At 37.1% G+C, this 27036-nt stretch overlaps 1 protein-coding gene across 5 annotated transcripts in view; it reads left to right on the top strand.

Moving 5' to 3' along the window:
* The window catches only part of FNBP1L (formin binding protein 1 like), a 105739-nt gene that overhangs the window by 29093 nt on the left and 49610 nt on the right, over nt 1–27036 (top strand). For all 5 annotated transcript variants that reach the window (XM_047725872.1, XM_047725874.1, XM_047725871.1 and 2 more), the window contains one exon: nt 20533–20648. In XM_047725872.1, the coding sequence (XP_047581828.1) occupies nt 20533–20648 (116 nt within the window). The remainder of the gene's footprint in view (nt 1–20532; nt 20649–27036) is intronic.

Genomic DNA, 27036 nt, shown 5'->3' with positions numbered 1-27036 from the left:
AGGCTCCATGCCCAGCATGGAGCCCACTGTGGGGCTTGAACATGACCCTGAGATTGAGACCTGAGCTAATAATCAAGAGTCTGACGCTTAACAGACTGAACCACCCAGGTACTCTGTATGTTGAACTTTTTTTTTTTTTTAAAGATCTTATTTATTTATTTGACAGATCACAAGGAGGCTGAGAGGCAGGCAGAGAGAGAGAGAGAGAGGAGGAAGCAGGCTCCCTGCTGAGCAGAGACCCTGATGCGGGGCTCGATCCCAGGACCCTGGGATCATGACCTGAGCCGAAGGCAGAGGCTTTAACCCACTGAGCCACCCAGGCGCCCCTGTATATTGAACTTTTAATAAAGATTGTGAATCTGTCTTGAAGTCTGACATACATACAACCTGTATGTAGTAATTTAGATTTTCAGAAATGGTTGGATGTGAGTGTAAGTTGTGTAAATCTTAAATCATTTTAAGTGAACTGGTTGAAGTTATCTTTAATATGATAGTAGGACACTGATAGATTTTTACTGAGCTGAAATAAATGAAAACAGCTTATTCTCAAAGAAATCTGCTAGTGAGTTCTTAAAGCAATTAATTTGTCCATTTAGTTTTTGTAATTTAAAAAACTCTGAATTTCTTCAAATTGCATATACAGGAACGCCTGGTTGGCTCAATTGGTTAAGTGTCTGCCTTCCGCCCAACTCATCCCAGGTCCTGGGATTGAGCCTTGAATTGTTTTTCCCTTTGTCTGCCACTCCCCCCTGCTTGTGTTCATTCTCTCTGACAATAAATAAATAAAATCTTTAAAAAAAAAAAAAAAGAAAAAAAAAAAACCAAGAAAAGGATCCAAATTATTTAAAAAAAAAAAAAGAAAAGAAAGAAAGAAATTGCATATACATACACATGTATAATGACTGAGCAATAGTCTTTCTTAATGACTCTGAATGCATCTTTTCTGTGTTGGGTAGAAAGCCATTGGATGGATCAACATCCAGTATTAACTGATATTTGCTTTAAGAGATAAAGTTTCTACATAGTCTTTGTATTTAGTTTTTATAGCGTCTGTATTGTACCTTGACATTAGCAAGAATAAAAATAAGAGTAGAAAAATGTAACTCAGGGGCACCTGGGTGGCTCAGTTAGGTCATGATCCCAGGTCCTGGCTCTGCTCAGCAGGGAGTCTGCTTCCCCCTCTCTCTCTGCCTGCCTCTCTGCCTACTTGTGATCTCTGTCAAATAAATAAATAAAATCTTTAAAAAAAAAAAAGAAAAATGTAACTCAGTTTGAAATTTGACTAATATAAACTGAAATACTAGCCGATAAAGAAACCATCCTATTTTTACAGAACCATTAATTTTTTAAAAAAATTTATATAGTCACAAAATAATTAAGATCACTGAATGATCTAATCTATAATCTATATTTAATCCTAAGGACAGTCATTCCTTCTCAAAACTTTATGCCACAGATGACAACGCATAGCTTCTTTAAAAAGTTAAAAGTCCAGGGGCGCCTGGGTGGCTCAGTGGGTTAAAGTCTCTGCCTTCGTATCAGGTCATGATCCCAGAGTCCTGGGATCGAGCCCCAAATCAGAATCATGCTCTCTGCTGGTGGGGGGGGGGGCTGCTTGCTTCTCCCTCTCTCTCTGCTTCCCTCTCTGCCCACTTGTGACCTCTTTCTTTCGAATAAATAAATAACATCTTTAAAAATAAATAAATAAAAAGTGAAAAGTCCAAAGATTCTCAGGTCCTTTGAGGACTTGCCTTTTGGCATATCCAAAAAAAAAAACGCTTAACAGGTGTTCAGGGCTGTGTTAGCTTGCTTTGCCCACTATTAGTCTCATCTGGTGGCATGTTAAAATTGTCTTAAAATTGGAGCACATGCCACCTTTTAACAAAACAAAACAAAGTTTGCTTAAAATAAGATGAGGAGTTTTGATATATTGTTTGATACAACTTCATTGTTATATCATTGTGTATGTGATAGCTTCATGAGAATTAAAATAATACCCTTATTCACTTGAAAAGAAGTAAAAAAGTGGGGTGCCTGGGTGGCTCAGTTGGTTAAGTGTCCGACTCATTTTCTGCTCAGGTCATGATCTCAGGGTTGTCAGATGGAGCCCTGTGTTGTATCTGGCTCTTGGCTCAGTGGGGAGTCTGCTTCCCCTTTCTCTCCCTCTGCCCCTCCCCCTGGTTTGCATATTCTCTCTCTGTCTCTCTCAAATAAATAAATAAATAAATAAATATTAAGCATAAAAAGAGAAGTCAGAAAAGTCTGTTAAACTGGAGTCAGTATTGTTCCAAATTAGTCAAAGCAACATATGGAACACTTACCAATTATGTTTTACACATACTCATTTACTTTCAATAAAAACCCTAGTAAGGTAGGTATTGTTAGTATTCCCTACTTTGCAGATAAGGAAAATGAGACACAGAGACTGCGTAGTTTGAGCAGTGTGCAAGAGCCAGGAAGAGGTGGGATTGGGACTCAAATCCAGATGGTCTGGCTACAGGATCTGAATTCTAGACTGCTCTACTATTCTGTGTCCTACACATACTGCGGGTGGCAAATGTTCAGTCTTGGATTCATTTTCATCTGCCAACCAGGCCTCCCAAAATGAATTGGTATATACTGAACAAAATGCACAAAAATGTTTGAAAAGCATACCTGATATAAAAACTCAGTGTTAACTGTGTTGAAGAGTCAAAAATTAGGGTCTTACAAAATTATAAGCAATTTTGTTCTTTTCTGCAACTCTTGGTAACTGAGAAAGATCTCTGTATTATTTACTTTTGTTGTGAATGTTTTTTTCCACAAGGAAAAGGTCCTTGTTCTCAACTCGTGAGTGTGATGTATTAAACCTGTTACCCTATCCTATTTTAAATTGTGTACATTTCCCAGAATCTCGAAACCTTTTCCAAGTGTGGAAGAAAAATAGTTTAAAAAAAAGTTTTAAAGTAAAAATTGACTTAGTGCATATATATTGAACATTTCCTATGTATGAACACTGTGTCAAACACTTTCTTAGTTAATCCTTAGGGAGCTTAAAATCACAGAGTTTAAAACAAATGACATTTTCCAAACTTGGGATTTGCTGAGATGGTAGCTCTAAGTGGCAATACTATATGCCGCGGAGGTCCCAGTGAAAAGCCTGTATTTTTGCTTTAGTTTCTTCCTGCTTATTTTGCCTGTGTTGAGAGTACTTTAATCCGACTGGAGAACCATGGCCCTACTACCCTTCCTAGTTCCTGCCAACACTCGCGCTCCTGCCACACTGTTGTTTTTAGTACACCTCACCCACTGAGGTAAGATTGATGTATTCTTCTTCATACATCTGCCATATAAACATAACAACTCCAAGCGGAACTTCCACTGATTTCCCAAAGGATATCTTCTTGGCGCTTTTGTTCCTCGCGTCAACCAGATACGACATAACTGTTAAGAAGAGCTGCCTAACTTGTTTATGGGGCACCTGGCTGGCTCAGTTGGTGGAGCATGTGTCCCTTGACCTTGGGGTGGTAGGTTTGAGTCCCAAGTTAGGTATTGAGGTTACCTAAAAATACAGTCTTTTAAAAATATTTTTTACGGGTGCCTGGGTGCTCAGTGGGTTAGGCCACTGCCTTCGGCTCTGGTCATGATCTCAGGGTCCTGGGATCGAGTCCCACATCGGTCTCTCTGCTCCGCGGGGAGCCTGTTTCCCTCTCTCTGCCTGCCTCTCTGCCTACTTGTGATCTCTCTCTCTGTCAAATAAATAAATAAAATCTTTAAAAAAAAAAAAAGAAAGAAGAAAAAAAGTATTTTTTACTTATGGGGCGCCTGGGTGGCTCAGTGGATTAAAGCCTCTGCCTTCGGCTCAGGTCATGATTCCAGGGTCCTGGGATCGAGTCCTGCATTGGCTCTCTGCTCAGCAGGGAGCCTGTTTTCTCCTTCTCTCTCTCTCTCTTTCTTTCTCTTTCTCTCTCTGCCTGCCTCTCTGCCTACCTGTGATTTCTGTCAAATTAAATAAAATCTTAAAAAAAAAAGTTAAAAAAATTTTTTTTACTTAGCACACGGTACGATATTGGTTTTCTAGAGTAAAGATAAAATCTTAAAAAAAATTGTATTTATTTATATACAATTTGGACGAATGTTCCCAAACCTAACTGTATATCAAAATTTCTGGGTACCTAACTGCAGAGATTGATTCAGTAGTTCTGGGGTTGAGTCCTAGCAGTCATTATTTTTAAAACTCCTGTGGTGTTTCTTAACTAATGACCAATGTTTGGGAATCTTCGCTTTGGATAGTTGATTCTCAAATGCTGGTCTCACAATAAACATTTCACAAATATTGCCTAAAATGAGAAAAATAAATACTACATGGTGTTCTTTAAAAATATAAGTTACTGGGGCGCCTGGGTGGCTCAGTGGGTTAAGCCGCTGCCTTCGGCTCAGGTCATGATCCCAGGTCCTGGGTTCGAGCCCCACATCGGGCTTTCTGCTCAGCAGGGAGCCTGCTTCCTCCTCTCTCTCTCTGCCTGCCTCTCTGCCTACTTGTGATTTCTCTCTGTCAAATAAATAAAATCTTTAAAAATATATATATATAAGTTACTAATACTAATATAAAGGACTGTCTTATTCTGAAATTATATTTTCTTTCGGGGGATTGTGTTAAATTATTTCTTTTATAAAATGATAAGTGGAGGCAGTAATTTATAAATTTAATTTTTTTTAAGTGTAAAGGCATAAACATAAGGTTGACAGTCTTTTGTCATTTTCCAAATCTAATCTGAAATTGTGGTGGTCCATGAAATTCAGAAGTCCAGGAACCTCATGCTTTAGCTCAACTGCTGAGATCTAGTAACAAACCCAGGCAGTTTATCCAGGGGCCATTTTCCCCATTTTGCCTTGGCTGTTCACTCTTCCTGCTTCGTACTCCAGGTAGCCTCAGAACTACACCCCATGCTTTTTATAACTTGGAAACTTGGAAGTGTCTCTACAGTGGTACCTCATGTTAAAAAATTTAATATGAATAAGTCCTTACATTTTTTATGGATAACAGTGATGATCATTAGACTGTGAAATAAATGAATTTTTAGTAATTAAAAAATTTAAATTTAAAAGTAGCAAAAATGTAATCAGCTACATTCATAGAAAAGTTAGAGAGTCAATACTTTTATAGAGTTGACTGTTACCAAGAAATATAGTGTTAGGTTTAGGGCCCCAAACCATGCCAAGATTTGGATAGTTTATCTTTCAGCCTTTAGCAATTTTATGAAGGAGAACGAATTTCCCAAGTCAGGTGGACACAAACGTTACACAGAATTAGCCATTCAGAAATACCTGGGGCATGCTGAGATTTATATAGCAACTTTGAAAAATCCCAAAAATATTTCTTCTTAGGGGAAGTTTAATTTTGACTCAAGTTTTCTTTAATTCACACAGTCACATTGACAGGAAAGATACTTGATGATTCAGATACATACTGAGGTTTGCTTCCTAAAAGGCAGCCCTTGAATCATACATCAAAATTTGTAACTCTTCTAAATCTATTTCACACTACCCTAAGTTACTGCAGTTCTTCACAGTTAATGATTTTACTGAACTCAGGACCATTTAGCAAGGAGAAATGAGTAAACATCTATTAGTCACCTGTTCCACGCACATAATACCGGCCTGAGTCTGAATACAAATACAAATCATTAATGCTTTAGTCTTTCCTGCAGTGTCAAATGCAAAGACTCCCAACTTTGTACCCTTCACAAACCACTTAACCTCTGAGAACACATTTCTCTCTGTACAAAAGAAGGATAATACCACTGACTTAAGAGGGTTGTGGGTGAGGATTAAATGAGATACTGCACATAAACTTCCTCCATGCTTTGGGGTACTGGAGCATATATCCTTTACTCCTAAACACTGGGGGCTCTACAAGTTGGGTCTCTCAGGATCTTTTAATTCGAAATCCTCCTAATTTTATTTTATTTTTTAAAAGATTTTATTTGTTTATTTGACAGAGAGCACAAGCGGGGGAGTGGCAAGCAGAGGGAGAGGGAGAAGCGGGCTTCCGCTGAACAGGGAGCCTGATACGGGGCTCGATTCCAGGACCCAGGATCATGACCTGAGCCGAAGGCACATGCCCAATTGACTGAGCCACCCTGGTGCCCCCAAATCCTCCTAATTTAAAGAAGCAGCTTATTAATCTCTTCAAGTTTCTACTCGATAAGGTTTCCAGGCTGTATTTTGAGTCTTCCAGTTAGCATAACAGCAAATAATGGTTTAAAGTAGAACTGTTGAAAAAAAAAAAAAATCAAAATCCTGATTACTTCTTTTGATGCATGTTACTAATAATCTTATCTGTGTGACCATAGAATCACTCCAGATAAATGCTGTAGTAGAAGTGCATAACTAACAAGTAGCTGAAGCTTCCCCTCTTTTGTTGTAGGTGTTTCTGTATTATAGAACAGACTTCTATTTAATTTCTATATAAACAGTTAGATAGGCCTCCGTTTACATAGGCCTATATAAGATTTTGGCTAAAAATCTCAGTCACTTGATGAATACTACTCTCTGAATATTTTAGTGACAGCACACTTTAGATTCAATCATTAGCACTACCAGCCTGTCAATAATCATTTGGTATTAATACCATCAGAAAGAAAGACAGTATTGACGGCTGAAATGATAAAGAATTTTTAAGAAGAAAAATTCAGGAAACTAATGGACCGTTAACTATGGGATAAAATAACAATTCTCAAAGAAATTTAATCAATTTATTAAGTCATACTTACAACCCTGTAATAAATTGTATTCTGTGCTTAAATGAAGGCACAGTAAAACTGAAGAGAAATTGAGGTTCAAAATAGGTTTTTATCTCTGAGCTGGGAATACAACAAAGCAGACTGCTGTCCATTTATAATACCTTTTTAGCACTTTATTGTATTTCCTTGCCACCTGTGAATAAACAGTCTAATTCTGAATAACTTTTGGTCATTTTCCTCAGTCCTTTTCAGAAGTAGGAAGATAAATTGAGAGAAGAAAAAGGAAAGTATTGTTATGTAAAATTTCAGTCTATTCCATTTGAATACAAATCTGCCAAAAAAACATAGTGCTAACTTGAAAGTTTTTTGTTTGCCTTGTTTCCAACTTTTCTTAGTTTCTAAATATGATGTAATTTCATAAACAAGTACAAGTTATTCCTTTTCTGTTGACGGTCATTTTTCTCTAGACATTAAAGGTCTGGGTAAGAATTTTAATAGTCTTTAAGCTTACTTTATAGATATAACACTTGATAGTACATTTTCATGTACAGTATAAGGTTTACTCCAGTGCTGTTTTAGGAGTAAAAAGGGATCAATCTTAACAGGAAGTTTTTTTTAAAAAAAGTCTGAAGTTCTATATTATTCACTTAGAGTACTATGTACGATGATGATATATGGAAATGAAAGCTAGTATTAGCTACCCCACCTGCTCACAAGCCAGTTTTTGAGGTTGAAATAAGAATCCTATAGAATCGATATGGAAAGGGCAAGGTGGCCATGTAAATTTAAAGTGGCATTCATAGTGCCTATTTTATGGTAACATGCAAGAGAATTCATTTACTTGACCATTTCCTTTTTACTCAGTGCCTAACACCAATAATATAATTGCATTGCATAAAAGAAAGAATAAAGAACTAAGTATGTTTTCTGAATATTCCTGCTTTTGGATCTTGGAGACTCTTGTGAATAGATTAATGTATAATACTTTTGTATCATATAAAAATATACTTCAGTATTAACAGTTATAATTTCTTGATTCTACAGATTAAAATTTTCTGATACTGTTTAGGAAAATAAACCATAAAAGTTCAGTCTGGGCCAGTTCTGCTTCTTCCAAATATAATAGAACATATATAGATACAGCTAAATTATCTCAGTACTTAAACCATAATTTTATATGCTAGGAATAGTGTAAGGTCACTCTTTGGAGTTACTCCCATGAATATACATAACCAACAACTAAGTTTAAATAATAAATATAGTCTTTGAGAGCATTTACTTACTTAAGTGTACTAATTTTTTTTTAAAGATTTATATATTTTAGAGATAGTGCAGAGGTGGGCAAAGGGAGAGAGAGAACCTCAAGCAGGTTATCAGCTAAGTGAGGAGCCCTACACAGAGCTGACGTGGGGCTTGATCTCAGGACCCAAGGTCCTGAGCTGAAATCAGGAATCAGTCACTGAGTGGATTGAGCCATCCAGGTGCCTCCTAAGTGTACTAATTTGAAGGAACAAAACAGGAACAACGAAGACACCTGTATCATTAATTGAGCTCTGTTACCTTGGGCAAATAGCATAATCTTAGCTTCAGTTTTCTCGTGTGTAAATAGAGAGGCTGACCTTTGATATCCCTTCTAGACATATGATCTCTGGTTAGATTTCATACTTAAATTGTGCTCAGAGTTTTAAATTTGAGTATGAAATGGGGGAAAGGGGAAGAAGGCCGGGATAAAAAGGAGAATGAGCTCAGGGGAAAGAAAGCCAAGAAATCAAAGAGATTATATAAAGAGATGCGCTTAGTACTGTTCTAGAGAATGTTCATATTAAAAATTTGAATGTTGTATACATAGGTTCTTCTCTTGACTCTGCCTTTGTTAATCATGTTCTTTGGTCTCAGGACAGAGGAGAAAATGTCTGCTCCAGGGGAATAATACTGTGTTATTGGTGTGAGGGTAGAGGAACGGTGGCATAAAGTTGTCCAGGATAAAAGGTAGCAAGGACAGGATGAAAGTTGTTGGGGCGCCTGAGTGGCTCAGTTGGTTAAGCATCAGGTCATCATCTCAGGGTCCTGGAATCGAGTCCTGCATCAGGCTTCCTGCTTTTCAGGGAGCCTGCTTCTCTCTCTCCCTGCCACTCACCCTGCTTGTATTTTCTCTCTCAAATAGAATACTTTAAAAAAAGGAAAAAAGTTGATGACCAGAGGATCTGAGCCAGGGCAAAAGAGTATAACATAAAACTAGATTTAAAGTAGTCAATCCTATTCTATAGTCTCAGCTTTACCCTTAGAAACCACTGAATTACTGTGGGCTCAAGTTTGAGATTTGGGAAGCAGAGCAGTGCTAACTAAACAAGAGGCTGAAGTGAAGCAAGTGAAAATCAGTAGGATCCTCAAATTACAAAGAACTATGAAATGAGAGGGACAGGTGGGAAGATAGATCATCAATATGGATGTTATGGTATTGTCAGAAGTGATAGAATTAAAGTAGATGTTAGATAATTTATAGGTGTAGTCCTTCGACCACATTATTACATAAACCGATAACATTCTGATAGTATGTACATTTATTTTGGATCAGTAGAATAATTTTAAAGGTATTTTAAAAATTCATTTTTAAAGTCCACAGAGAACAGTTATCTTGTAATTTAAATGTCCTGTAAATACAGCATTCATATGTTGAGTTGCTTAAAGACATAAAATCTGTATGTTGATGCACTTTCAGATATACAAATATGACCACAAAAAATTAACCATCACTGCAATATTTAATTATTCTGAGAATACTAGCCAATGAAGTTAAAGCAAAATTGTGATTATTTAATTTACTAACTCTCCTTCTCACTAAGTATGTTTTAGCTCACATTGTGTCCCTACTGCCAAGCTTAGCACTCTTTCACTTGTTGAATAAATGAGTAATAATAGACACCAGTGCCAACCACTGTGTTGAATGCTTTATATCATTTATTGGTCTCATTTTGGAGTCCTATAATTATACCAGTTTTACAGTTGTGAAGCCTGAGGTTCAGAAGTCAAGAGCTACTAAATAATACTAGTCTAGGTGGGGGGCACCTGCGTGGCTCAGCTGGCTAAGTGTCTGACTTTGGCTCAGGTCATGATCTTGGGGTCCCAGGATCCAGCTCTGTGTGGAGCCCCGCATTGGGCTCCCCACTCATCCAGGAGCCTGCGTGTCCCTCTCCTTCTGTCCCCCTCTCCCCCCTGTACTGATGTATGCTCATTTTGTCTGTCTGTCTCTCTCTCAAATCAGTAAAATCTTAAAAAAAAATACTGCTCTGGGCAGGAGATGCAAAGAATTATAAATAGATCCCGCATTTAGAGCTTGTAGTCTACTGAAAGCTGAATAAATACTTTAAGTGAACACTGGAAACATTAGTAGTCTATTTGTGTATAGTTATTGAAGTATTGATGTTTGGTCTGATATATCATGTGCTATTTTAATGCATTGATTTGCCACTATTTTTGTTAGTATAATACAGTTGCTTTGGAATCGAAAAAATAGGAATCATTTGCATCTTGAGATGTAACCAGGTAGTTATTTATGTACTCCACATTAGAATTTCAGGTTAAACAAAGGTCAGTATTCTATAATTACATAATTTTCAAGAGGAAGTTGAAAATAATTGATAAAGTGTAACTCTGTAGCAAGAATAATTGTAATTTAATTCAGAGATTATGAACATGAAAGAACTAAAATGATGTATAGATAAATGTGTTGGAACCTCCATCTTTACATGATGAAACTAAAGGAGATAAACACCAATCTACAAATGTTCCTTTGAAGTAAAAGCTATAACTTTTCTAACAGTAAAAATGATTTTAGTTCCTGTTGAAACGAAAGACAGTTCAAAAGATTTTCTCAAAAGCTTTTCAAGAGGTGAGATTACTTGAAGATTAAAGCATTACAAGAAAATATGTGGTGGATATGTGGTGGTAGCTTGTAGCTATCTCCTCATTGCTGTCTTCAGGTAGAAAGTGTATCAGCACCTGGAAAAATGCATAAAAATATACACAACAAAAAAAAAAGCTGTTGGCTCTTTCAATGAAAGAATACTTTAAAAATGTCAAATGAAATTTTATCTTCAGGTGTCATAATTAAATGATCATCAGTTTATGTACTGTTCAGTTTATTTTAGAATATTTTTTATTAAATATGCTAGTTTATGTTAAAAATAACCCTGTTTTACATTGTTTTGTAAATTTGTGAAAGTTGCCATTTTGTGATATTTATTGTTGTATTTATAAAAATATATTTGTAGCCTATATTTTAATTTTTTTAAAAAAATTTTAGAGAGAGGAAGAGCTTGCACATGGCAGGGAAGAGGGGCAAAGGGTGAAAGAAAGGAAGAAGAATTTCAAGCAGGCAACGCATGGAGTGAGATGTGGGCCTTGATTTCACCACCTTTAAGCAACTGAGCTACCCAGGTGCCCCCCATAGTCTATATTTTAAATGCTTTAGTTTCACTGATTTTTTTTTTTCCGCCTGTTTTTTTTTTAAGGCATTATAAATAGTGAACACTTCAGAATACTGGTATTAAAACAAATGTTTCTATTGTAAATGAAGTAAATGCCAAAATAATATTGGTATTGGTATTAAAATTAGTATTTTAGTATTAAATAAATTTTGAAAATGTTTTCCTAGTAGAAACTACATATTCGTTATCATTTGGAGGGGTACCTGGGTGGCTCAGTTGATAAACCAGCTGCCTTCGGCTCAGGTCATGACCCCGGAGTCCCGGGATCGAGTCCCACATTGGGCTTCCAACTCCATGGGGAGTCTGCTTCTCCTCTGACCTTCTCCCCTCTCACGTTCTCTCTTACTTGCTCTCTCTGAAATAAGTAAATAAAATCTTAAAAAAAAAAAAAAAGTTAAACTACATATTCATTGCATACATTCTTTTGCATGTTGGGTATATTTTGCAATAAAAAGGAAAATATATAATTGAAAAAAATATACTGCATAAGCTGTACCTTAGAGATTTGGGTATTCAGAGAAAAGAGGAATTTTTTGTATTGGTTATTTTATTTCTTTTGTTTTTGTTTTTTTTGAAGATTTTATTTACTATTTATTTGACAGAAATCACAAGTAGGCAGAGAGGCAGACAGAGAGAGAGGAAGGGAAGCAGACTCCCTGCTGAGCAGAGAGCCCAATGTGGGGTTCTATCCCAGGACCCTGTGATCATGACCTGAGCCAAAGGCAGAGGCTTTAACCCACTGAGCCACCCAGGCACCCCTGGTTATTTTATTTCTTATTTCTCAGTGTTTTTTTGTTTTTTTTTTTTTGTGATCTCTACCTAGTGTGAGGCTCAAACTCAGACCCTAAATCAAGAGTCACATGCTTTTGTGAATTTGGTTATTTTAGAAGTATATAGGTTAGGGATTTTAAAATTTTGTCACTTTTTGTTTTAAGATTTTATTTCACAGACAGAGATCACAAGTAGGCAGAGGCAGGCAGAGAGAGAGGGAAGCAGGCTCCCTGCTGAGCAGAGAGCCCGCTTCGGGGCTCCATCCCAGGACCCTGGGATAATGACCTGAGCCGAAGGCAGAGGCTTTAACCCACTGAGCCACCTAGGCGCCCCATAAAATTTTGTCACTTTTCTGAAAATATTTTGTATCAAGTTGGTTTTATGTGCTCTTTAGAAATTTGTAGCTTATAATGGTGTACTGTATGGTGACTAACATAATATGAAAAAATTGTAATTAATTAATTAATTAATTAAACCCTTCAATTGTGACTTACCAAAGAATCCTATCATTTGCTTCCTTTGTGCACATAGTGAATTATTCAGAAATTAACCAGATGTTTTTCTTTCTGATGGCCACTTTTAATTTTTTTTAATTTTAATTCTGGTATAATTAACATATAGTGGTATATTATTTTCAGGTATACAGTATAGTGATTCAGCAGTTCCGTACATTACTCAGTGCTCATCATGATAAGCTCATTATCAGGGAGCTTCAACTATTTCACCCATTCCCTTCACCTACCAAACCCCGTGGTAACCATCAGTTTTCTATATTAAAGAGTCCGTTTTTTTTTTTGTTGTGTCTCTTATTTGTTCGTTTTGTTCCTTAAATTCCATTTATTTGTCTTTTATTGACCTATTTCATTGAGCATTTTACCCTTTAGATCCATCCATGTTGTTACAGATGGCAAAATTTTTAGTCTTTTTTAAGACTGAATAATCCATTTGTGTGTGTGTATACACACCACAACAGTTTATCCATTTATCAGGGGACAGTTGGGCTGCTTCCATAATTTGGCTATTGCAAATAATGCTGCAGTAAACATAAGGGTGCATGGGGCACCTGGGTGGCTCAGTGGGTTAAAGCCTCTGCCTTCGGCTCAGGTCATGGTCCCAGTGTCTTGGGATCGAGCCCCACATCTGGCTCTCTGCTCTGCAGGGAGCCTGCTTCCACCTCTCTATCTGCCCTCTCTGCCTACTTGTGATCTCTGTCTGTCAAATAAATAAAATCTTAAAAAAAAAAAAAACATAAGGGTGCATATATCTTTTCAAATTAATATTTTTGTACTCTTTGGGTAAATACCCAAGGTGGAGTTACTGGATTATATAGTAATTCTATTTTTAATTTTTTGAGGAACCTCCACATAGTTTTCCATAGTGGCTGTACTGGTTTGCATTCCCACCAGCCGTGCACGAGGATTCCTTTTCCTTCACGTCCTCACCAACACTTGTTTTTCTTGTGTTTTGATTTTAGTAATTTAGATAGGTGTGAGGTAATACCTCATTTGTGGCTTTGATTTGCATTTCCCTGGTGATGAATGCCATTGAGCATCTTTTCATGTGTCTGTTTGCCATCTGGATGTCTTCTTTGAAGAAATGTCTGTTCATGTCTTCTGCCTATTTTTAATTAGATTATTTTATTTTTGGTGTTATTTTAAGTTCTTTTTGTATTTTGGATACTCTTTGTCAGATACATCATTTGCAGATATCTTCTCTGATTCAGTAGGTTGCCTTTTAGTTTCCTTGATTGTTTCCTTCACTGTGCAGAAGATTTTTATTTGATATAGTCCCAATAGTGTATTTTTAATTTTGTTTCCCTTGCGTCAGAAGATATATCTAGAAAGAAGTTGCTGTGGCCAGTGTCAGAAATTTTTACCTGTGCTCTCTTCAAGGATTTTTGTGGTTTTAGGTCTCACATTTAGGCCTTTAATCCATTTTGAGTTTATATTTGTGTATGGTTTAAGTAAGTGGTCCAGTTTCATTCTTTTGCATGTAGCTGACCAGTTTTTCCAACACCATTTGTTGAAGAGACTGTCTTTTTTCCTGTTGCATATTCTTGCCACCTTCTAAAGATTAATTGACCATATAATTGTGGGTATATTTCTGGGCTTTCTGTTCTGTTGATCTTTGGGTCTGTTTTTGTGCCAGTACCATACTGATTACTACAGCTTTGTAATATAACTTGAAGTCTGAAATTGTGATACTTTCATTTTGTCTTTTTCAAAATTGCTTTGGCTGTTCAGGGTCTTTTGTGGTTCCATACAAATTTTAGAATTATTTGTTAAAGTTACATGAAAAAAAGCTGTTCGTATTTTGATAGGGATTGCATTAAATCTGTAGATTGCTTTGGGTGGGGTAGTATGGACATTTTAACATTATTATATTAAATGCATTATTATAAAGCATGGACTATCTTTCCATTTGCTCTCTGCTCAGCAGGGAGCCTGCTTCCTCCTCCTCCAGCCTGCCTCTCTGCCTACTTGTGATCTCTGTCAAGTAAATAAATAAAATATTAAAAAAAAAAAAAAAAAAAACAGGGACACCTGGGTGGCTCAGTTGGTTAAGCAGCTGCCTTCGGCTCAGGTCATGATCCCGGCGTCCTGGGATCGAGTCCCACATCGGGCTCTTTGCTTGGCGGGGAGCCTGCTTCTCCCTCTGCCTCTGCCTGCCATTCTGTCTGCCTGTGCTCGCTCTCTCTCCCTCTCTCTCTGACAAATAAATAAAATCTTAAAAAAAAAAAAAAATCAACAAAGAAGCCAGAGTGATCTGTTTAAGGATCTGAGTCCTGTCAGGCTCATGCTCAAGAACCTCCAATGTGTTTTCATCTGAGTCAGTGTTAAAGCCCATGTCCTTATGGTGGAAGGCAGAGCTTGTGCAATTCTGACCCCATACGTTTCCCATTTTAACTTCTACTTTTCCCTATTTTCATTCATCTGTAGCTTGCTTATTCAACTTCTTACTCTTCTAAAATACATCAAGCATTTGTAGGCTCAGGGTCTTAAACATTTTAACAACTAAACCTGAAATTGCACTCATTCTTCAGGTAGGCAGAAGCACTAAAGTTGTGGATAGTGGATCCAAAGTAATAAGCAGGAGGGCAGAATAGAAGCACATGAGTGTTCATGGTAAAAATAGAGTTGGAGAGGGACGCCTGGGTGGCTCAGTTGGTTGGGCAGCTGCCTTCGGATCAGGTCATGATCCCAGCGTCCTGGGATCGAGTCCCACATCAGGCTCCTTGCTTGGCGGGGAGCCTGCTTCTCCCTCTGCCTCTGCCTGCCATTCTGTCTGCCTGTGCTCGCTCTCTCTCCCTCTCTCTCTGACAAATTAAAAAAAAAAAAAAAAAAAAAAACTTAAAAAAAAATAGAGTTGGAGAATGAGGAATTATCTTCTGATTGTGTCTTTTAGTCAGGTAGGAAGCAGGGTTATTGGCTGAAAGAGAAATGGATAGGAAGTGGTGTAAATTTAAACTGAAAGGGTATAAGATAGTTGGCTGGGATAATGGGATGGTGAATGGGTTCAGGCTAAGTAGTATTTAAGCCTTTTGAGTTAGTAAGCACACATTTTCAAAGGATGACCAGTCAGTGTGGTTGTTTGGTTGGTTCCTCTGCCTTGTCTGTCTGTCCTTCCTTCACATCCCACCTTTTTCCAGCAGCACGAGGAAGGATTGGTAAAGAGTTAAGTATAAAACCAGTGTTGAAATTTGGCAAAGCAAGAGAGGGCAAAGACACTTGAAGCTATTTGGATGGAGTGATTACAGTGACGGCTTATGGAATCCAAGCTGTGTCAAGATGGAAATGCAGACAGGAGGCGGATGGGCAGTAGAAATTGTCAGAATCAGTGGATTGAAGTCTCTGTGGGGTCAAAAATTACTGGCCCTGGGACACCTGGCTGGCTCAGTCAGTAGAACATGTGATTCTTGATTTCCGGGTAGTGAGTTCAAGCCCCATGTTGGGTGTAGAGATTACTTTGAAAAAAGAAAAAAAAAAGCAAAACAAAAAAAAAAAATTTAAAAACCAACCAAAAGTTATTGGCTTTGGAGTACTAGAGTTCGTGAGTTGGCAGAGAGGATTGACCATCTGAGAATTAAAGTCTTGGAATTTATTGGAGGAGGAGATGTTTATAGTTATTGCTAATAACAATGGGGATGACCGTTGGAGTGAATTGCTGAGAAAGAGTGGAAGAGAAAGTAGTAGGAAGAGAAGTAAGTAAAATAATGTGCACTAGGTATTGGAAGGATTATCTGTAGAGATTTTGAAGTTATTGAAAGCTTAATTTAAAATTTAGTTGAAAATTAAAAGGTAATAGGTAAGTTTTCCAAATACACAAGTTTGCATCCATTTTTTAAAGAACAGGGGAACCTGGGTGGCTCAGTCAGTTAAGTGGCTAACTCTTGATTTCGGCTCAGGTCATGATCTTGGGGTCCTGGGACTGAGCACTGCATCAGGCTCCTTGCTCGGTGGGGAGTCTGCTTGAGGATTTTCTTTCTCCCCATTCCCTTTCCCACCCATTTGCTCTCTCTCACTCAAATAAATTAATCTTTAAAAAAAAAAAACCCACCCATTAAAACCACAAGGAAACAAATGAAATAATTAAGTTATTTTAAAATTAAAATATTCCTGTTTACTTTGGGGGTAGATGTCTCTGAATTACAAATTGATTTTTTAGTTCCACGAGGCTTAAAAAATGTTTCTAGTTTCATATGAATCCAAGAATGAGAAAAGTCCGTTGTGTTAGATCTTAAGAATGTTTTTGGTAGTACTTTGGTATTCAGAAGTGCTGGAGAAACTTTGGCAGAAAGTCAGAGCTATAGAGTAAGCCCGAACTAGGACAACAAAGTCATTATTCTGTTTTTTAGTGAAGAAAGTTTTTTTTTAAATAGTCATGACCCTTGGTGCTTTACCAAAAGTATTTTATTGGGACTTCATTTGGATGCAAGGCTGTGTCAAAGTAATTAGAAAAACAAGGATTGAATATAAAATAGTGACTTCTGAAAAAAATTATAACACTTTGTGATGCATACTTATTTTTAATTAAGTTGCATTAAAGCTATAATTTTATAGATAAAAGTAAGGTGACTGAGTAAATTTAGTATATATTATTTCATTACTATACAGTAGAACCTTGGAGCAACATATAATTCGTTTGATTTATGCTAAATAGTGTGGACATTTAGTTGGGTGATGCCAACTTTAATTTAGGGTATTTTCCTTGTGTTCCCAAATGAATAATGTAAAATAACTTCAAACATTTTACAGAATTAAAAAAACAGTACTTGAAGGAAACAGAAAGTAATAGTTTTCTTGAATTTAAATATGAGATAGCATTTAATTAGGGCATACCACTGAGGGAAGAGAGCACATTTCACAGAAGCTGTGTAAGGATGAATGTGTTAGAAAAGGAAGTGAGGGGTTAATGAAGGCAAGGAGGTGGAAGAAGTTGTACTCGGTTAGTAATCTAGAGTAAATCCATAGAAATAAGAGTAATGCTAAAGGTAGAGAAAATGGGGGGGAATAAGATAAATTGCCTCTTTTGATAAAAGGGCAATTTGATAACTTTATTTATTTGTAATCCATAGGTGGTTTCAGAATACTGGTTAATTTCTTTAGTTTGTTTTGAGCATTTCCAGACATTTTCCACTATATAGTCCAAGGTATTTGCTGGCATGGACTGGGGAGAAATGTGATCTCAGGCTTTGAAACTGAAGGGATTAGAGGGTGTTACCAATGATCCCATGAGGCTTTATGATTGATTCCTTTTTTTTTTTTTTTCCCAAAGATTTGATTTATTTATTTATTTATTTATTTGTCAGGGAGAGAGAGAGAGAGTCTGAGCTTTAGCTTCAGACTTTTCCTTTCTGGGGGAAAGTTCTTTGTTGAGAGTTTTTCAGTTTGAAAGGGAATTTAATTTATAATAGGAAATCTTAATAATATTCCAGTTAAATTCACTGGGCAGTGCATTTTCTTGCTGTTTTCAAGTCTACTTTGGAAGCCAAATGATAATGAAAAAGTTTCGTGAGAGAATAGAATTGGAGTAGTAATACCGAACTGTGGTAGCCAGATGAATTCTATCTGTGCTATTTAGGTAGAATTTACCTTTACAAGTAGAATTTTAAAATGATTTAAGGTAGGGAAAGGGATAAAAAGCAAAAAGACTTGGAGATGATTTATTTGTAAATAATGAATCCTGTTAAACCATAGGTGATTTAGAAAAAGAAAAACAGAGATAATAGAAAAGGATGAGGGGCGCCTGGGTGGCTCAGTGGGTTAAGCCGCTGCCTTCGGCTCAGGTCATGATCCCAGGTCCTGGGTTCAAGCCCCACATCGGGCTTTCTGCTCAGCAGGGAGCCTGCTTCCTCCTCTCTCTCTGCCTGCCTCTCTGCTTACTTGTGATTTCTCTCTGTCAAATAAATAAAATCTTAAAAAAAAAAAGAAAAGGATGATTTTTGAACATTTATCAACAGTATAGACTTTCGATATGGGAGAGGGAGAAAGCACCAAGTTATTAGTCAATCTGGAGATTATTCTTGAAGGCTAGGAAATGATGGTTTCTTAGGCAGCAGGTAGAAAGGAGTATTTGAGGATTGAAAGAGTTCTGCAGGACAGTGATATTTTGTGATGTATTAGTTTCATGTTTACTGCATTGTAGAACACTTAATAACATCATCATAGCCCTATTGAGGTGTGTGATGGGACTCCCATTTTAAGATGGACAAAGTTCGGAGAACCGTGGCGACTTGCCCACATCTGGTAAATGCAGAGCCCAGAATCTGAACCTCAGTATATTTGATTTTATTTAGCTTCATTGGGTACCTGCTACAGTGCCAGGCCTCTAGTGCTTTTGGAGTTCAGATTTGAATGATACATGGTTTCTGCCCTCAACAGAGTATGGCAAGTAAATAAGATAGTAATTTTTAAACTTATGCACAGCGAAGGAAACAACCAACAAAACTAAAATGCAACCTACTGAATGGGAAAAGATATTTGTAAATGACCTATCCCATAAATGGTTAGTATACAAAATATATGAAGAACTTAAAAATCCCAGTGCCCTGGAAATGAATAATCCAATGAAAAATGGGCAGAAGATGTGAATAGATCTTTTCCAAAGAAGAACTACAGATGGTTAACAGACACATGAAGAGATGCTTAAAATCAGTGATCATCAGGGAAATGCAAATCAAAACTATGGTTATCCCCTCACATCTGTCAGAATGGCTAAAATCAACAACACAAGAAGCAATAGGTGTTGGCGAGTATGTGGCAAAAAGGGAACCCAGAACCCTCTTGTAGTGTTTGTGGGGATTTAAACTGGTGAAGCCACTGTGGAAAACAGTATGGAGGTTCCTCAAAAAGTTAAAAATAGAGCTATCCTATGATCCAGCATTTATACCCAAAGAATACAAAAATACTAATTCTCAAAAGGATACATGAAACCTGACGTTTATAGCAGCATTATCTACAGTGGCCAAATTATGGAAACAGCCCAAGTGTTCATTGATAAATGGGTAAAGAAGATGTGTGTGTGTGTGTGTGTGTGTGTACGTACACATACACATAAAAGCCATAAAAACAAATCTTGCCATTTGCAGCAACATGGATGGAGATAGTATTCTAAGTGAAACAAGTCAGTCAGAGAAGGATAGATACCATATGATTTCACTCATATGTAGAATTTAAGAAACAAAACAAGCAAAGGTGAATAAGGAGCGGGGGGAGAGAGAGAAAGGCAAACCTAGAAACTGGACCCTTAACTGTAGAGAACAAAATGATGGTTACTGGAAGTGAGGTAAGTGGGGGGTGAGTGGAATAGGTGATATGGGGATTTAGGAGCACACTTGTGATGAGCATTGAGTGATGTATGGAAGTGCTGAGTTATTGTATATCTGAAACTAGTAATTACACGGTGCGTTAATTATTTGGAATTTAAATAAGAAGGAAAAGATCGTAACCTTGGGAGTCTTGGAGATCCAGAGAAAGACCAACATACCCAGTCTGAGAATTTTGGACCATTTTCTGGAAGCCATAGTGCCTGAACTAAATCTCAAAGGAGGAGTAAGAAATAGTAAATTGTAAAAAGGTGACCGGGGAGGGTGTTGCATCCAGGGGAAACCACGTATGTAAAAGCGTTTAGACGTAAAGTTGTGTGAATTATGCTAAGAAGTTTAGCATTTATAACCTATTTCTCTGTAGATCTAAAATAATGAGGTGCGGGCGCCTGGGTGGCTCAGTGGGTTAAAGCCTCTGCCTTCCACTCAGGTCATGATTCCAGGGTCCTGGGATCAAGTCCTGCATCGGGCTCTGCTCAGCGGGGAGCCTGCTTCCCCCTCTCTCTCTGCCTGCCTCTCTGACTACTTGTGATCTCTGTCTGTCAAATAAATAAATAAAATCTTTAAAAAATAAAATAAAATAATGAGGTGGGTAGAGACCAAAAGAGCCTAGGTTTTTTTCCTTTTAGACCTCATTGCTTTTCTGAATAAATATCAGAAGCTGATTAAAATATTTGTGGATACAATTTTAGACTTTTCAGTGTGTTTTCACCTTCTTTTCCAGGATCAATTCGACAGCTTAGACAAGCATACACAATGGGGAATTGACTTCCTGGAAAGATATGCCAAATTTGTTAAAGAGAGGATAGAAATTGAACAGAACTACGCGAAACAGTTGAGGTAAGTTAAAGATTTTTCAGTTTTCAGAAATGAAATTACATCTTTAAGTAGTTGAGTATTAGATAAATGTAAATTCTGTGGGGGTTTTTTGGGTCAGAATTTGATTGAATTAGGTAACTGATTTTTTTTTAAATCATCAATTTAATTGAATCATTTCTAGTACCACAAGGTATATTGGCTAGCTAGATCATGAATAGACATCATTCCAGAAGCATTTTAAAATCCTAAAATCAGGAAGCAAAATGCTAGGAAAAAGAAATACCTGAGTAATATAATTTTTCCCTGTAACTTTTTGCTTTAGTAATCTTTCAGAAGCATTGAAGATTTCTTCAGTTTCTCAGATCTTCAGAGTTTCTATACCTTGGAAATCAAGTGTGTTGAGCTCAGTTTCTAACAAAAATTAGATATATATTACTGATGAAAGTGATGTTGGAGTAGGTGTTAGAAGATAATAATTTTAAAGGGAAAATTTTAGCCTTAAAGCAGATGGAATTTATCTTAAGATTTTATTCAAGTGGAAAATCATTGTTAGACTACAATTTGACAGTTTTGGCTAGAACTTAATAAAAATGATGGTTGAGGGGCAGAGGGAGAGAGAATCTCAAGCTGACTCTGCACAGAGTGCGGAGCCCAACACAGGACTCGCTCTCACAACCCTGAGATCAGGGCCTGAGCCGAAATGAAGAGTTGTCCCTTAACCAGTTGTGCCACCGAAGTGCCCCAAGTTTCCAAGTTTTTCAGTGGAAGTGAGAAGAAATAGAGACAATGCCGTGATGGCGGTATGAAGTGGCAATAAACGAAAAGTTTAATATATTATAAAAAAGAATGAAAACAGTATTTCCAATATCAAAAAGTACCTTGTCAGTAAGGGAATGATGAAAAATACTATGAAATATGCGGTTTAAACAAATTGTGTGTAGCAGGATAAACTTAAAAGGCTATTCAGTCCATCAGCGTAAAAAGCAAGTTTCGTAGAACTGAATGTACAGTAAGATCTCCTTGTTCGCTCAAGTTTGTTTATACAGTAATATATAAAAATTGTATGTATTGTGAAGAGATCTAGAATACACCCCACATTGTTTTACAGTGGTTATCCCTAGGGAATGGGAGTGGGGAGTGGTGGTAAGGGAAGGAACTTAAATCAGTTAGTACTTAGACTTTTGAATTACTGAAGGCTTTTCAATGATTATATATTATTTTTATAGTTTAAAACACTTGTTCTTAAGCTAAGAAGATATATTCAAAAGAAAATTCTGTCACAAATGCTTAAATAAAAATTGGTAATTTATAAAGTAAACTTCAGCAGTCTGGAATCTCTGGATTCAAGGGTTTCAGGGAAGGCCAAGGTTGAACTAGAGTAATAGGACTAATTGCAGATTTCTTTGCCTTTCTGTTTGTGACTGAATATGATAATGATAATAACCATTATAATTTTCACATATCAAAATTGATTTGAACACCACTTCATTGAAGCAAGGGTGGCTAGAACCCACAATTACATGATACGGAAAATAAAATTTTATAGTGAGAAAGTAGACTTTATTATGTATAGATGTGTAGATCAGTGATTTGCATCTTTCTTCTGTCCCAATATACTAAAGAAATTTGGCACATTTCCATTTTAACAGTGGCTCTCCAGGGTAGTGATTTTCAATAAAGGCAGGATTATTGGAAGGTGCTAAGGAATTCCAGTAAGGAAGAATTGGGAGGAGGCACATGTAACTTGAGACCACTACTCCCTTCCCTCCTTCTACATTGAGATTTGCTCCTTTGGCTGAATACTTAGTAAATGATTGAATTATCAGCTGCTCTTTATAGTATCTGTTTGTCCAAAGGGAAGAAGTTTGCCTTGTTTATTTCCTCTTCTTTAATGGGAAAAATTCTTTTGGTTAACTCCCTCCTGTTTTGCTACTACAGAAGACAGTATCTTTCATAGTGCAGCAGCCTTTTTTTCCTCCTAAATAACTATATTCAGACTGTTGTACATTTACATTTTAGATATGTTGTAAGATTAAAATTTGTCAGTCTTTAGTACCTTCAGTTTATTTTCTTTTTCCCTTTTGTCTGTTTTGATGGTTCTGGTTTACCTTTATTTTGATTTCTGGTATTGATTGATTTTGGTAGTGGTTTGAGGATAGGAATAAATAGAAAATAAAGCATCTATCCACTCATGGAGACAGAGATAATCAAACCATTCATTTTAATTGATGATATATGATGAATTTGGATTGCTTGTAAGATGCTTTTTGGTTTGCAGTGCATAAAAAACTGAAGTTGGTCATTCTTTTAATAAACTTACACTATTTGTATGGCAGAGATTAAAATTTGTTTAGTAAAAGAAGCTGACATGATAGGTATGTGTCATTTTATATTATTTATTTATTTTTTAAGATTTATTTTTTTGAGAGAGTGAGTGAGTGGGAGGGTATGAGCATGGGGGACAGGGGCACACTGAGCGTGAAGCCTGATGCAAGGCTTGATCCCAGGACCCTGAGATCATGACCTGAGCTGAAACCAAGAGTTGGGTGCTTAACTGGCTGTGCCAACCAGGTGCTCCATTTTATTTTTTTCTAGTAAAGATTAAAATTACAATATTAAGTTCCATCATAGAGATTGCTCTATGAAATTATATTCCCCTACTTCTACCCCAGACCATTCCTTTTTGGTTCAAATGGGGCAGTGTGGTATACCAGAAGAGAAATAGATTGGACGACAGAACCTAAAGCTACTTTTATTTTAACTAGAACAGAAATCTCCAAATTCCTTTTGATCTTATGTTCTGTACCAGTGCCAAGCCTGGCCAGCATAAGCTGGTACTTTGAGAGCTGGGTGATTATAATTTGAACGAATAAATAGTTAAATGGTCTGTATTTCAGTTTAGTTTAGAAATTAGGTTCTCTGGGGGCACCTGGGTGGCTCAGTTGGTTAAGCAGCTGCCTTCAGCTCAGGTCATGATCCCAGGGTTCTGGGATTGAGCCCCATGTTGGACTCCCTGCTCCATAGAGAGTCTGCTTCTCCCTGCCCCTCTACTGCTCTGCCTGCTTGTGTGTTCTCTCTCTCTGTCAAATAAATAAATAAAATATTAAAGAAATTAGGATCTCTGGTCATATGCTGAACCTTGTATAAAGTGCTTTCTGTCCATTCTAGAGTTTTTGTCATGTATATCATTGTGATAGGTTGTTCTACTAAGAGCTGTCCAAGTATTTAGGGTAGGCTGATACTAAATAATCCAAATAAAACTGTTTTTTATTTTCTATTTAGTCTTTACTTTCTCATGCCTCTTTATCAGAATTTTCTATTTCTTTTTTTTTTTTTTTAAGATATTTATTTATTTATTTGACAGAGATCTCAAACAGGCAGAGAGGTAGGCAGAGAGGTAGGCAGAGAGAGAGAGAGGGGAAGCAGGCTCACGGCCAAGCAGAGAGCCCGATGCGGGGCTCCATCCCAGGACCCTGGGATCATGACCTGAACCAAAGGCAGAGGCTTTAACCCACTGAGCCACTCAGGCGCCCCCAGAATTTTCTGTTTCTTTCTCACTTTGTTTAGTCTCTCAAGAACCCAGAGAGCTCATCTTAGTATTTATTTGGTGAAAGTGGAGATTACTCTATCTTTTTAAAAAAAAAAAAGATTTTATTTATTTGAGAGAGAGCACATGTGAGAGAGCACAAGTAGGGGGGGAGTGGCAGGCAGAGGAAGAAGAAGCAGCATGCTCCCCACCAAACACTGAGCCCCACATGGGGCTCCATCCCAGGACCCTGGGATCATGACCCGAGCCGAATGCACACACTTAACCCATGGAGCCACCCTGGTGCCCTGAGATTACTTTAATTATTATTATTTTTTTCATTTATTTGACACAGAGAGAGAGATCACAAGTAGGCAGAGAGGCAGTCAAAGGGAGTGGGGGAAGCAGGCTCCCTACTGAGCAGAGAGCCCAATGCGGGGTTTGATCCCAGGACCCTGAGTCCATGACCTGAGCCGAAGGCAGAGGCTTAACCCACTGTGAGCCACCCAGGCGCCCCTACTTTATTATTTTTGATTTATTTATTTTAGAGAGAACATGTGTGGGGGGGCATGGGGAGGGGTGGATGGAGAGAGACTCTCAAGTAGATTCCCCACTGAGCACCGAGCCCTTGTGGGGCTCAGTCTCATGACTCTGGGATCATGACCTGTGTCAAAACCAAGAATCCACCCTTATCGACTGAACCACCCGGGTGCACCTAAAGTAGAGGTTACTTTTATTCTTTGGTTAGCTGTTGTTTAACTCTCTACTGATTTGGTCACTTCTGAGTTTTTTATCAACTGCTTAATATAGTAAACCCTAACAGTGCCGTTTGGATAGAGGCAGGAAGAACTATTCCCCATATTTTGGGGTTTAGATGAACTTTCTTCATAGAATTAGATCCTGTGGAAATTCTTTCATTTCTATTGATCTCCAGTAATCACTGAGCTTTCCTGAATACATATATCTTAGTGTCTGTATTGGATGATTTATTGGCTAAATAATTGTGCTTCTTAATTCTAAAATATCATCACCTTCTTATTAAATGTAAACTTCCCAGGGCGCCTGGGTGACTTGGTTAAGTGTCTACCTTTGACTCAGGTCATGATCCTGGGGTCCTGGGATCCAGCCAAGCCTCAGACTCCCTACTCAGCAGGGACCTTGATTCTCCTCCTCCCTCTTCTGCTCCCTCCTGCCAGTCCTCTCTCACTCTCTCAAATAAGTAAATACGGTATTTAAAAAAAATAAATGTAAACTTTGCAAAGAAAATAGATTTTTGTTTGTTCTTTGTACTGCTTCTAGAGCAGTGCCTGGCACAGAGCAAGCACTTTTTTCTGTATTTACTGAACACTTATGTAGCGTTTAATGTGTCAGCACTGTTCTAGTGCTTTTACGTATACTAATATGTTTTGTTTTCATAAAAACCCAGTGAGATGTCAGTATTATTTTAAAGCTTAGGAAACTTGAGTTACAGAGAGGTGAAGAAAGTTAGCTGGATTCAGACTAGCTGCTAAGTCTGGCCTCTTGATAGTACATCATGCTGCTTCAGCAGAGGGAGAATGAATAATTCTCTGTTGAGGATTTTTTTTTCTGATCACCAGTGCCTAGTACCACTGACACATCTTTGGATCTTGAGTATTTTACTAGAGAGTATAATAAATTATTTAAAAACTATATAACATAGTCTTTACAACTAACACATCTACTTATAATGTTATAGGTAACAGAAATTTGATTAAAATGTAAGTTAAATTATGCACTTCATAAATTTAGGTCTAGTTGTATGTTTTCCATAAAGATAAGAATAGGTTGGAAAAAAAAGGTTAACACCTTAGAAGTCCTTCTTCCTTTTAAGAGAATTTTTTTCATTAAGGAAAAAAAAACCTTTCAAGAAGCCCTGTTTATTTTCATTTCCTTCTTGAGATGTTAAGAATACTTTTGAGGGCACCTGGGTGGCTCAGTCAGTTAAGGGTCCTGGTATTGAGCCCCTCATCTGCTGGGCTCCCTGTTTATCAGGGAGGCTGCTTCTCCCTCTCTCTTCCTGCCCTTCTCCCTGATTGTGCTTTTCTCTCTTGCTCTTACTTTCATAAATAGAAATCTTTAAAGAAAAGAATACTTCTGGGTGTTTTTTAAATTTCATGCAAAAAGTGTTTTTTTAATTACCAGAATTTAAGATAAATAATACTTTTTACTTTTATTGTTCCCATAACCTGTTATAAATTGGTGTGAGGGATAGCATAATGTTACTTTAGTTCTCTCTGAGACTTGCCTTTAATATTTTCCTTAACTCTCAGCTCTTTTCTCCTGATGACTTAGAGATCAAACACCATGACAGCTGGAGGGCCTTTTCTTTAATGTCACGTTACTATATTTTCTTGATATGTTTGGATTGGACTTCATGTAGTTATCATTAGCATATTTTAGCTTTTTGATAGTTTGTTTTTTGATCATTGGCATTCTTCTCCTATCCTTTGTACTTTTTGTGAGCCATAGAGCTCTATTTATATCTCATTTCATGCTTTTATACCTAAAATGCTGCTGCCTGCCCCCAGCCCTCCTAAGTGAATTATCATAACAAATTACTAACCTCTATTTTTAATGACTGGATTGTTTGAGGGTCCGTTTCAGTTTATATATGCTTCTTTTTTTAATCTTCACAAGAGTTTGATGATATTTGTTACCATTTGAAGCAGAACCTAACAAGTAAAACACAAAGCTCTTAGGAAAGAAAGTTCAAGTCAGTCATATTAAATATTTTAATAGTAAACTTTCCAGTGAAAAGAATTTGAAGACCTCATTATTGTTCAAACAACTACAAAAATAACTTGATTGTTAATGGTGTTGGTTGTGTAGATCCCTTCATTAATCTCTCAGCTCTTTGATAAT

This window comes from Lutra lutra, chromosome 4 (genome assembly GCF_902655055.1).
Source record: "Lutra lutra chromosome 4, mLutLut1.2, whole genome shotgun sequence".
Classification (NCBI taxonomy): domain Eukaryota; kingdom Metazoa; phylum Chordata; class Mammalia; order Carnivora; family Mustelidae; genus Lutra; species Lutra lutra.
This window is presented reverse-complemented; position numbering and strand designations above follow the sequence as displayed.